We start from the raw sequence: 13421 nt of genomic DNA on the forward strand, positions 1-13421 counted from the left end.
GGGGACAGGGGTGTCACTGTGTCACTGTGTCACCGTGTCACCAATGTCACCCATCATGCCGTGGGACGAGGTCAGGGACAGCTTCTGGGGGGGGACAGGGCAGTGTCACCAATGTCACTGTGTCACCAGGGTCACCAGGGTCACCAGTGTCATCAATGTCACTGTGTCACCGTGTCACCAATGTCACCCATCATGCCGTGGGACAAGGTCAGGGACGGCTTCTGGGGGGGGACAAGGGTGTCACTGTGTCACCAGGGTCACTGTGTCACTCTGTCACCCATCGTGCTGTGGGACGAGGTCAGGGACGGCTTCTGGGGGGACAGGGGTGTCACTGTGTCACTGTGTCACCGTGTCACCAATGTCACCCATCATGCTGTGGGACGAGGTCAGGGACAGCTTCTGGGGGGGGACAGGGCAGTGTCACTGTGTCACCGGTGTCACCAGGGTCAGCAGTGTCACCAATGTCACCAGTGTCACCATGTCACCAGGGTCACCAATGTCACCAGTGTCACCAGTGTCACCAGGGTCACCATGTCACCAGTGTCACCAATGTCACCAATGTCACCAGTGTCACCATGTCACCAATGTCACCCATCATGGCGTGGGACGAGGTCAGGGACAGCTTCTGGGCGGGGACACAGGGGGTGACACTGTGTCACCAGGGTCACTGTGTCACCAATATCACCAATGTCACCAGGGTCACCAGGGTCACTGTGTCACCAGTGTCACCCATCGTGCCGGGGGACGAGGTCAGGGACAGCTTCTGGGGGGGGACAGGACAAGGGGGGTGTCACCATGTCACTGTCACTGTGTCACCAATGTCACCCATCATGGCGTGGGATGAGGTCAGGGACAGCTTCTGGGGGGGACAGGGCAATGTCACCAGTGTCACCATGTCACCAGTGTCACAGTGTCACCAATGTCACCAGTGTCACCCATCGTGCCGTCGGATGAGGTCAGTGACAGCTTCTGGGGGGGGACAGGACAAGGGGGGTGTCACTGTGTCACTGTGTCACCGTGTCACTGTGTCACCAGGGTCACCAGGATCACCAATGTCACCAGTGTCACCAGGGTCACCAGGATCACCAATGTCACCAGTGTCACCCATCGTGCCGTGGGACGAGGTCAGGGACAGCTTCTGGAGGGACAGAGGGGGTGTCACTGTGTCACCAGGGTCACTGTGTCACCAGTGTCACCAGTGTTACCCATCATGGCGTGGGACGAGGTCAGGGACAGCTTCTGGGGGGGGACACAGGGGGTGTCACTGTGTCACCAGTGTCACCAGTGTCACCAATGTCACCCATCGTGCCGTGGGACGAGGTCAGGGACAGCTTCTGGGGGGACAGGGGGTGTCACTGTGTCACCGGTGTCACCAGTGTCACCAATGTCACCATGTCACCAGCGTCACCCATCATGCCGTGGGACGAGGTCAGGGACAGCTTCTGGGGGGGGACAGGGGGTGTCACTGTGTCACTGTGTCACCGTGTCACCAATGTCACCAGTGTCACCAATGTCACCAGTGCCACCAATGTCACCAATGTCACCAATGTCGCCCATCGTGCCATGGGACGAGGTCAGGGACAGCTTCTGGGGGGGGACAGGGGGTGTCACCAATGTCACCAGGGTCAGCAGTGTCACCAGGGTCACCAATGTCACCAATGTCACCGGTGTCACCAGGGTCACTGTGTCACCCATCAGGCCGTGGGACGAGGTAAGGGACAGCTTCTGGGGGGGGGGACAGGGCAAGGGGGGTGTCACCTGTGTCACCAGGGTCACTGTGTCGCCATGTCACCAGTGTCACCAGTGTCACCGTGTCACCAGTGTCACCAGTGTCACCAGGGTCACTGTGTCACCAGTGTCACCAATGTCATCAGTGTCACCATGTCACCAATGTCACCAGTGTCACCAATGTCAACAGTGTCACCAGTTTCACCATGTCACCCATCGTGCTGTGGGACGAGGTCAGGGACAGCTTCTGGGGGGACAGGGCAAGGGGGGTGTCACCGTGTCACCAATGTCAGCAGGGTCACCAATGTCATCAGTGTCACCCATTGTGCCGTGGGACGAGGTCAGGGACAGCTTCTGGGGGGACAGGGCAAGGGGGGTGTCACCGTGTCACCAATGTCAGCAGCGTCACCAATGTCACCAGTGTCACCAGGGTCAGCAGTGTCACCGTGTCACTGTGTCACCCATCGTGCTGTTGGACGAGGTCAGGGACAGCTTCTGGGGGATGACAGGGCAGTGTCACCAGGGTCACCAGTGTCACCGTGTCACCAGTGTCACTGTGTCACCGGGGTCAGCAGGGTCACCAGGGTCATCAATGTCACCGTGTCACTGTGTCACCCATTGTGCCGTGGGACGAGGTCAGGGACAGCTTCTGGGGGGACAGGGCAAGGGGGGTGTCAACAGTGTCACCATGTCACCAGTGTCACCTGTGTCACTGCATCACCAGTGTCACCAATGTCACCAGTGTCACCAGTGTCACCCATCATGCCATGGGACAAGGTCAGGGACAGCTTCTGGGGGACAGGGCGAGGGGGTGTCACCATGTCACCAGTGTCACCAGTGTCACCCACCATGCTGTGCGGCAATGTCAGTGACATGTCTGTGGTGGCATGTGGTCACCCTGGATGTCCCCACACCCATGTCACCACTGTCCCCCTCAATGTCCCCACTGTCCCCACCACTGTCACTCACCACACATTCACACAACGTCAACGTCCCCACACCCATGTCCCCTCAGTGTCCCCACTGTCCCCACCACTGTCACTCACCACACATTGACACAATGTCAACACCCCCACACCCATGTCCCCACTGTCCCCACCACTGTCCCCATTGGTGCCACTCACCACACCATTGACACAATGTCAATGTCCCCACACCCATGTCCCCAATGTCCCCTCAGTGTCCCCATTGGTGCCACTCACCACACATTGACACAATCAATGTCAACGTCCCCACACCCATGTCCCCAGTGTCCCCACTGTCCCCATTGGTGCCACTCACCACACATTGACACAATCAATGTCAACGTCCCCACACCCATGTCCCCTCAGTGTCCCCACTGTCCCCAGGGGTGCCACTCACCACGCCGTTGACGCAATGTCAACGCCCCCACACCCATGTCCCCAATGTCCCCACCACTGTCCCCATTGGTGCCACTCACCACACATTGACACAATCAATGTCAACGCCCCCACACCCATGTCCCCAGTGTCCCCACCACTGTCCCCATCACTGTCCCCATTGGTGCCACTCACCCCACCATTGACACAACGTCAACGTCCCCACACCCCTGTCCCCAGCATCTCCTCAGTGTCCCCACCACTGTCCCCATTGGTGCCACTCACCACACATTGACACAATCAGTGACAGTGTCCCCAAACCTATGTCCCCAGTGTCCCCACCACTGTCCCCATCACTGTCCACAGGGGGGCCACTCACCACACATTGACACAACGTCAACGTCCCCACACCCATGTCCCCAGTGTCCCCACTGTCCCCATTGGTGCCACTCACCACACATTGACACAATCAGTGACAGTGTCCCCACACCAATGTCCCCAGTGTCCCCTCAGTGTCCCCATCACTGTCCACAGGGGGGCCACTCACCACACATTGACACAACGTCAACGTCCCCACACCCATGTCCCCAGTGTCCCCACTGTCCCCATTGGTGCCACTCACCACACATTGACACAATCAATGTCAATGTCCCCACACCCCTGTCCCCAGCGTCCCCACCACTGTCCCCACCACTGTCCCCACCACTGTCCCCACCACTGTACCCATTGGTGCCACTCACCACACATTGACACAATGTCAATGTCCCCACAGCCATGTCCCCAACGTCCCCACCACTGTCCCCATTGGTGCCACTCACCACACCATTGACACAACGTCAACGTCCCCACACCCATGTCCCCTCAGTGTCCCCTCAGTGTCCCCACTGTCCCCATTGGTGCCACTCACCACACATTGACACAATCAATGTCAGTGTCCCCACAGCCCTGTCCCCTCAGTGTCCCCACTGTCCCCATTGGTGCCACTCACCACACCGTTGACACAACGTCAACCTCCCCACACCCATGTCCCCAATGTCGCCACCACTGTCCCCAGGGGTGCCACTCACCACACCATTGACCCAATCAGTGACAGTGTCCCCACACCAATGTCCCCAGTGTCCCCTCAGTGTCCCCATCACTGTCCCCAGGGGTGCCACTCACCACACATTGACACAATCAGTGACAGTGTCCCCACACCCCTGTCCCCACTGTCCCCACCACTGTCCCCATTGGTGCCACTCACCACACCATTGACACAATGTCAACGCCCCCACACCCATGTCCCTAGTGTCCCCATGGGTGCCACTCACCACACCATTGACCCAATCAGTGACAGTGTCCCCAAACCCATGTCCCCAGCGTCCCCAACTCTGTCCCCACCACTGTCCGCAGGGGTGCCACTCACCACACATTGACACAATGTCAATGTCCCCACCCCCATGTCCCCACTGTCCCCAGGGGTGCCACTCACCACGCCGTTGACGCCGTGCCGCAGGCCCTGCTTGGGGACCACCACCAGGTAGGTGACAATGCCCTTGTCCCTCAGGTAGTCGCAGCGGGAGCCGCCCTCGCCCGGCTCCACCTCGAACTCTCCCTTCAGGCAGTCCACGGTGCTCTGCGAGATGTGCACGCGCCTGCCGCGGCCACCGCCGTCACCACGGTGTCACCGTCACTGTCACCACCCCCCCGTGACGGGGACACTCACCCGGGGATGCCACCCGCCTCCATCTTGTTGGCCACGGTGACGTCGGTGGACCAGACGTCGTACTGCCAGCGCTTCTGGCCCAGCACGCCGCCCAGCACGGCGCCGCTGTGCACGCCCACGCGCATGTCCACGGCGGTGTGAGTGCGCTCCCGCACCGAGCTGGGACATGGGGACACCGGGGTGACCATGGGGACATGGGGACAGGGAATGTCCACGGCGGTGTGCGTCCGCTCCCGCACCGAGCTGGGACATGGGGACATGGGGACATGGGGACATGGGGACAGGGAATGTCCACGGCGGTGTGCGTCCGCTCCCGCACCGAGCTGGGACACGGGGACACCAGGGTGACCATGGGGACATGGGGACAGGGAATGTCCACGGCGGTGTGCGTCCGCTCCCGCACCGAGCTGGGACATGGGGACATGGGGACATGGGGACATGGGGACAGGGAATGTCCACGGCGGTGTGCGTCCGCTCCCGCACCGAGCTGGGACATGGGGACATGGGGACATGGGGACATGGGGACATGGGGACACCGGGAATGTCCACGGCGGTGTGCGTCCGCTCCCGCACCGAGCTGGGACACGGGGACACCGGGGTGGACATGGGGACATCGGGAATGGGGACAGGGAATGTCCACGGCGGTGTGCGTCCGCTCCCGCACCGAGCTGGGACATGGGGACATGGGGACATGGGGACATGGGGAATGGGGACAGGGAATGAGGAATGGGGACAGGGAATGTCCACGGCGGTGCGCGTCCGCTCCCGCACCGAGCTGGGACACGGGGACATGGGGACATGGGGACATGGGGACATGGGGACATGGGGACATGGGGACAGGGAATGTCCACGGCGGTGCGCGTCCGCTCCCGCACCGAGCTGGGACATGGGGACATGGGGACATGGGGACGTGGGGATATGGGGACAGGGAATGGGGAATGGCCATGGGGACAGGGAATGGGGACATGGGGACAGGGAATGGGGACACTGGGAATGGGGACAGGGAATGTCCACGGCCGTGCGCGTCCGCTCCCGCACCGAGCTGGGACACGGGGACACGGGGACATGGGGACATGGGGACATGGGGACACCATGAGTGGGAATGGCCGTGGGGACTGGGAATGGGGAATGGGGATGGCCATGGGCACTGGGGAATGGCCACAGGGAACTGGGAATGGCCACAGGGAACTGGGAATGGCAATGGGGAATGGGGAATGGCCACAGGGAACTGGGAATGGCCACAGGGAACTGGGAATGGCAATGGGGAATGGGGAATGGCCACAGGGAACTGGGGAATGGCCACAGGGAACTGGGAATGGCCACAGGGAATGGGGAATGGCCATGGGGAATGGGGAAATGGCCACAGGGAACTGGGAATGGCCATGGGGAATGGGGAAATGGCCACAGGGAACTGGGAATGGCAATGGGGAATGGGGAATGGCCATGGGAAAACCAGCACGGAATGCGGAGTATCCATGGGGAACGCAGACAATCCGCAGGGAATGTGGACTCGGCACAACCCGGCCCCCATCATCAACAATCCTCCCCAATCCCGATTCCCATCTCCATTGCCATCCCATCCCATCCCAATTCCCATCCCAATTCCCATTCCCATTCCCATTCCCATCCCCGTTTCCATTCCCATCCCCAATTCCATTCCCATCCCCATCCCCAATCCCCATCCCCAATTCCCAATCCCCAATCCCCAATCCCCAATCCCCAATCCCCATCCCCAATTCCCAATCCCCAATCCCCAATCCCCAATCCCCAATCCCCATCCCCAATCCCCAATCCCCAATCCCCAATCCCATCCCAAATCCCCAATCCCCAATCCCCAATTCCCAATCCCCAATCCCCATTCCCAAATCCCAAATCCCCAATCCCCAATCCCCAATCCCCAATCCCCAATCCCCAATCCCCAATTCCCAATCCCCATTCCCAAATCCCCAATTCCAAATTCCCAATCCGAAATTCCCCGATCCCCAATCCCCAATCCCCAATCCCCATTCCCAATCCCAATCCCCAATTCCCAATCCCCAATTCCCAATCCCCGTTTCCCAATCCCAATTCCCAATCCCAATTCCCATTCCCCAATTCCCAATACCCAATCCCCAATCCCCAATCCCCAATCCCAATCCCCAATCCCCAATCCCCAATCCCCAATCCCCAATTCCCAATTCCCAATTCCCAATCCCCAGTCCCCAATTCCCAATCCCCAATCCCCAATTCCCAATCCCCAATCCCCAATCCCCAATTCCCAATCCCCAATTCCCCATCCCCAATTCCCAATCCCCTATCCCTAATCCCCAATTCCCAATCCCCAATTCCCAATCCCCAATTCCCAATCCCCAATCCCCAATCCCCAATCCCCAATCCCCAATCCCCAATCCCCAATCCCATTCCGCAATCCCCAATCCCCAATTCCCAATTCCCAATCCCCAATTCCCAATTCCCAATCCCCAATCCCCAATGCCCAATTCCCAAATCCCAATCCCCATTTCCAGTCCCCAATTCCCAATCCCCAATCCCCAATCCCCAATCCCCAATTCCCAATTCCCAATCCCCAATCCCCAATTCCCAATTCCCAATCCCCAATCCCCAATCCCCATTCCCAATTCCCAATCCCCAATCCCCAATCCCCAATTCCCAATTCCCAATCCCCAATCCCCAATCCCCATTCCCAATTCCCAATCCCCAATCCCCAATACCCATCTCCCAATCCCAACCCCCAATCCCCAATGCCCAATTCCCAAATCCCGATCCCAATTCCCAATCCCCAATTCCCAACCCCAAATCCCCAAATCCCCAATTCCCAATCCTCAATTCCCAACCCCAAATCCCCATTCCCAAATCCCCAATCCCCAACCCCAAATTCCCGATCCCCAATCCCCAATTCCCAATCCCCAATTCCCAAACCCAAATCCCCATTCCCAAATCTCCAATCCCCAATCCCCAATCCCCATTCCCAATCCCCCATCCCCATTCCCATTCCCAATCCCAATCCCCAACCCCAAATCCCCAAATCCCCAAATCCCAATTCCCAAATCCCAAATCCCAAATTCCCAAATTCCCGCTTCCCTTACGCGATGGCCTCCACCATGGCCAGCCCCATCCGGATGGAGCACGCCGCGTGATCCTCCCGGAATTCCGGCAGCCCGCAGATGCAGTAGTAGCAATCCCCCAGGATCTTGATCCGCAGCTGGTGATGCCTCTGACAACCCAAAATTCCCAAAAAATTCCCGGATAATCCCAGAATTCCCCAAAAACTCCCGGATAATCCCAGAATTTCCCCACAACTCCCACCTCACACAATTCCCATTTCCCCTCCCACCGTCGCGGCGCCGCCTCCGTTTCCCTCCTCTCCCTCCCAAACCTCCTCGCCCCCATCCCGGATTTTTTAATTTTTTTTCGGGAATTCCGGGAATTCCGGGAATTCCGGGCGGCACTCACGGCGGCCAGCTTGTCGAAGCGGGCGAAGAGCTCGTTGAGGAGCTTGACCAGCTCCTGGGCGCTGCAGGAGGACGAGAGCTGCGTGAAGCCCACGATGTCGGCGAAGAGGATGCTGCCGGCCGGGAAAAACGCATCCCAAAAGAAATTTAAAAATCCCAAATCCAGGAAAATGTGGGGATGCTCCATCCCCACCTTCCCAACTCGTTCGCGACCTCCCCGCTTCCTGATTTCCCAAAAAAATTCCAGGATAAGGGAAAAATGACTCAAAAAACTCAAAACCCCAAAAAGAAATCATGGATGCGGCGAGAGAAACTGGGACACAATTTCCTCATTCCCGTTTTCCCAAAAAAAAAAAATCAGGGATGTGGGGATAGAAACTCAATCCCAATTTCCTCATTCCCGTTTTCCCAAAAAAAAAAAAATCTGGGATGTGGGGATACAAACTCAATCCCAGTTTCCTCATTCCCGTTTTCCCAGAAAATGAACGATCCTGGATGAGGGGATACAAACTCAATCTTGACTTCCTCATTCCCGTTTTCCCAAAAAAAAAAAATCTGGGATGTGGGGATGCAAACTCAATCCCAATTTCTTCATTCCCGTTATCCCAAAAGAATCCTGGATGGAGTGGAGGCAAAAATGTTTTCTGTGTGGAATGGGGGAATTCTGGGGAATTCCCACTGGTTTTCCAGGAATGTTTTCCACACAGAATTGGGGAATTTGGGGAATTCCCACCCGTTTTCCTGGGATGTTCTCTGGACAGAACAGGAGAGAATTTTGGGAATTCCTGCCATTTTTCTGGGAATGTTTTCTGTGTGGAATGAGGGAATCTTGGGAATTCTCACCATTTTTCCAATAATGTTTTCTGGGCACCACAGGGGAATTTTGGGGAATTCCCACTGGTTTTCCAGGAATGTTTTCCACACAGAATTGGGGAATTTTGGGAATTCCCACCCGTTTTCCTGGGAGTTTTCTGCACAGAACAGGAGGGAATTTTGGGAATTCCCACCGCTTTTCCAGGAATATTTTCTGTGTGGAATGGGGGAATTTTGGGAATTTCCTGCCATTTTTCCAGGAATATTTTCTGGGCACCATGGGGGAATTTTGGGGAATTCCCACCGGTTTTCTGGGAATGTTTTCTGTGTGGAATGGGGGAATTTTGGGGAATCCCCACCATTTTTCCAGGAATATTTTCTGGGCACCACGGGGGAATTTTGGGGAATTCCCACCAGTTTTCTGGGAATGTTTTCTGTGTGGAATGGGGGAATTTTCGGAATTCCCACCGTTTTTCCGGGAATGTTTTCCACACAGAATGGGTAAATTTTGGGAATTCCTACTGATTTTCCAGGAACCTTTTCCAAGCTGGAATTTTGGGAACTCCCACCACTTTTGCAACGTTTTCCCCACAGGATTTTGGAAATTTCAGGAATTCCCGCCCCTTTTCCCGGCAGCGTTTTCCGCACGGAAAGGCGGCCGGATTTTGGGGGATTTGGGGAATTTCCCGGGAATGTTTTCCACACAGAATTTGGGAATTTTGGGAATTCCCACCCGTTTTCCTGGGAGATTTCTGTGTGGAATGGGGGAATTTGGGGAATTCCCGCCGTTTTTCTGGGAATGTTTTCTGTGTGGAATGGGGGAATTTTGGGAATTCCCACGAATTTTCCAGGAACCTTTTCCACACAGAATTGGGGAATTTTTGAAAATTCCAGCCATTTTTCTGGGAATGTTTTCTGTGTGGAATGGGGGAATTTTGGGAAATTCTTGCCATTTTTCCAGGAATATTTTCTGGGCACCACGGGGGAATTTTGGGGAATTCCCACCATTTTTCTGGGAACGTTTTCTGCACAGAACAGGGGAATTTTGGGAAATTCCAGCCAGTTTTCTGGGAATGTTTTCCACACAGAATGGGTGAATTTTGGGAAATTCCCACCATTTTTCCAGGAATATTTTCTGGGCACCAGGGGGTAATTTTGGGGAATTCCCGTCATTTTTCCGGGAATGTTTTCTGTGTGGAATGGAGGGGAATTTCAGGAATTCCCACTGGTTTTCCAGGAACATTTTCCACACAGAGTTGGGGAATTTTGGGAATTCCCACCCATTTTCTGGGGAGTTTTCTGTGTGGAATGGGGGAAATTTTGGGAATTCCCACCGGTTTCCGGGAATATTTTCTAGGTGCAGGGTGGAACTTTGGGGAATTCCTAGTGATTTTCCAGGAACATTTCCCAAGCTGGAATTTTGGGAATTCCCACCACCTTCCCGGCCACATTTTCCCCACAGAATTTTGGAAATTTCAGGAATTCCCTCCCCTTCTCCCGGCAGCGTTTTCCGTGTGGAAAGGTGGCCGGATTTTGGGGGATTTGGGGAATTTTTCCCGGGAATGTTTTCCACACAGAATTGGGGAGTCTTGGGAATTCCCACCAGTTTTCCTGGGAGTTTTCTGCCCAGAACAGGAGGGAATTTGGGGGAATTCCCGATGTTTTTCTGGGAATGTTTTCTGTGTGGAATGGGGGAATTTTGGGGAATTCCTGCCGTTTTTCTGGGAATGTTTTCTGTGTGGAAAGGGGGAATTTTGGAAATTCCCACAAATTTTCCAGCAACATTTTCCACACAGAATTGGGGAATTTTGGGAATTCCCACCCATTTTCCGGGAATGTTTTCTGTGTGGAATGGGGGAATTTTGGGAATTCCTTCCATTTTCCCAGGAATAATTTCCTGGCATCACAGGGGACTTTCAGGAATTCCCACCAGTTTCCCAAGAACATTTTCCACACAGAATTGGGGAATTTTGGGGAATTCCCACCGGTTTTCCAGGAACGTTTTCTGTGTGGAATGGGGGAAATTTTGGGGAATTCCCGCCGTGGAATGGGGGAATTTTGGGGAATTCCAGGACTGTTTTCTGCACAGAACGGGGGAATTTTGGGGAAATTCCAGCCAGTTTTCCAGGAACCTTTTCCAAGCAGGAATTTTGGGAACTCCCACCGCCTTCCCGGCCACATTTTCCCCACAGGATTTTGGAATTTCCAGGATTCCCGCCCCTTTTCCCGGCAGCGTTTTCCGCACGGAAAGGCGGCCGGATTTTGGGGGCTTTGGGGAATTTCCCGTGAATGTTTTCCGGGAATGTTTCCCGGGAATGTTTTCCGGGAAGGCTCACCTGACGTTCTCGTGGCGGTACATGTACATGGTGTTGAACTGCTGCAGCTCCTTCTGGCTCGGGTCCTTCTTCATGTCCTTCAGCATCTCGTCCGCCACGTGCTTGGGCAGGATGGACAGCATCAGGCGCTCCTGGGGGACGGGAAAAATCTGGGAATTCCGGGAAAGGTTCCCATTCCCAAGGAACAGCTCCGCTCCGTGTCCCTGTCCCCGTTCCCAGGAGGAGATTCCCAAGGAATGGCTCTGTGTCCCTGTCCCCATTCCCAAGGAACAGCTCCATGTCCCTGTCTCCATTCCCAATCCCGTCGCCATTCCCAATCCCAATCCCAATCCCAATCCCAATCCCAATCCCAGTCCCATTCCCATTCCCATCCCCAGTCCCATTCCCATCCCCAACTGAAATCCCATTCCCAATCCCAATCCCCATCCCAATCCCAATCCCAAACCTATCCCCAACCCCAACCCCCACCCCATTCCCATCCCATCCCCAATCCCAATCCCAATCCCAATCCCAATCCCATCCCCATTCCCATCCCAATCCATCGCCAATCCCATTCCCAATCGAAATCCCAATCCCATTCTCAATCCCATTCCCAGTCCCATCCCATCTCAATCCCATTCCCATTCCCAATCCCATTGCCATCCCCATTCCCATCCCCATTTCCATTCCCCTTCCCCTTCCCATTCCCATTCCCATCCCAATCCATCCCCAATCCCATTCCCAATCAGAATCCCATTCCCATTCCCAAGCAGAATCCCATTCCCATTCCCTATCCCATTCCCATCCCAATCCATCCCCATTCCTAATCCCATTCCCAATCCCATTCCCATCCCAATCCATCCCCATTCCTAATCCCATTCCCATTCCCATCCCAATCCATCCCCAATCTCATTCCCAATCCCATTCCCATTCGAAATCCCAATCCCATTCCCAATCCCATTCCCAATCCCATTCCCATCCCAATCCATCCCCAATCCCATCCCCAGTCCCAATCCCATTCCCATTCCCAGTCCCATTCCCATTCCCAATCCTAATCCCATCCCCAATCCCATTTCCAATCCCATTTCCATTCCCATTCCCGATCCCATCCCCATTCCCATTCCCATTCCCAATCCCATCCCCATCCCCATTCCCATCCCAATCAGAATCCCAATCCCATTCCCATTCTGATTCCGAATCCCATTCCCATTCTGATTCCCAACCCCAATTCCAATTCCAATCCCAATCCCAATCCCATTCCCAATCCGTCCCCAATCCCAATCCATCCCCAATCCCATCCCCAATCCCATTTCCATTCCCATTCCCATTCCCAATCCCATTCCCATTCCCATTCCCATTCCCATTCCCATTCCCATTCCCATTCCAATTCCAATTCTATCCCCGATTCCAATCCCATACCACTTCCCAATCCCATTCTCATTCCCATCCCATCCCCATCCCCACTCCCACCCCCAATCCCAATCCCATCCCCATTCCCATTTCCATTCCCATTCCCATCCCAATCCCAATTCTATCCCCAATCCAAATCCCAATCTCAATCCCAATCGAAATCCCATTCCCAATCCCATTCCCACCCCCATTCCCATTCCCGCATTCCCGCATTCCGTCATTCCCGCCCTCCCCTCCCCCACCTGCTGCTGGCTCTGCTCCTCCAGGTTGAGTTTGACCTCCAGCGACTGCCGCGCCTCCAGGAACGCCTTCCGGTGCTTCCGGTCGGCCATCACGTACGACATGGCGCCCACCGCCACCGCGCAGGCGTACAGCGCCACGTTGGACAGCAGCTGTAGGGGAGGATGGGAAACCCAACAAAATTTGGGATATTTGGGATATTTGGGTTATTTGGGATATTTGGGATATTTGGGATGTTTGGGATGTTTGGGATGTTTGGGATGGAACGCCTTCCGGTGCTTCCGGTCGGCCATCACGTACGACATGGCGCCCACCGCCACCGCGCAGGCGTACAGCGCCACGTTGGACAGCAGCTGTGGGGGATGATGGGAAACCCAACAAAATTTGGGATAGATTTGGGATATTTGGGATGTTTGGGATA

The 13421-nt window shown here is 55.5% G+C and overlaps 1 protein-coding gene across 1 annotated transcript in view; it reads right to left on the reverse strand.

The window, feature by feature from the left end:
- ADCY3 (adenylate cyclase 3) overlaps positions 1-13421 on the reverse strand; it is a gene marked incomplete at its 5' end in the record, with an annotated part of 72702 nt that overhangs the window by 40804 nt on the left and 18477 nt on the right. Inside the window, 6 exons of the mRNA XM_084227591.1 lie at positions 4540-4702; positions 4774-4932; positions 7857-7984; positions 8224-8335; positions 11372-11502; positions 13003-13152. Coding sequence (XP_084083717.1) covers positions 4540-4702; positions 4774-4932; positions 7857-7984; positions 8224-8335; positions 11372-11502; positions 13003-13152 — 843 coding nt within the window. The remainder of the gene's footprint in view (positions 1-4539; positions 4703-4773; positions 4933-7856; positions 7985-8223; positions 8336-11371; positions 11503-13002; positions 13153-13421) is intronic.

The sequence above is a fragment of the Fringilla coelebs genome (assembly GCF_963513975.1).
Source record: "Fringilla coelebs genome assembly, contig: SCAFFOLD_212, whole genome shotgun sequence".
Taxonomy (NCBI): domain Eukaryota; kingdom Metazoa; phylum Chordata; class Aves; order Passeriformes; family Fringillidae; genus Fringilla; species Fringilla coelebs.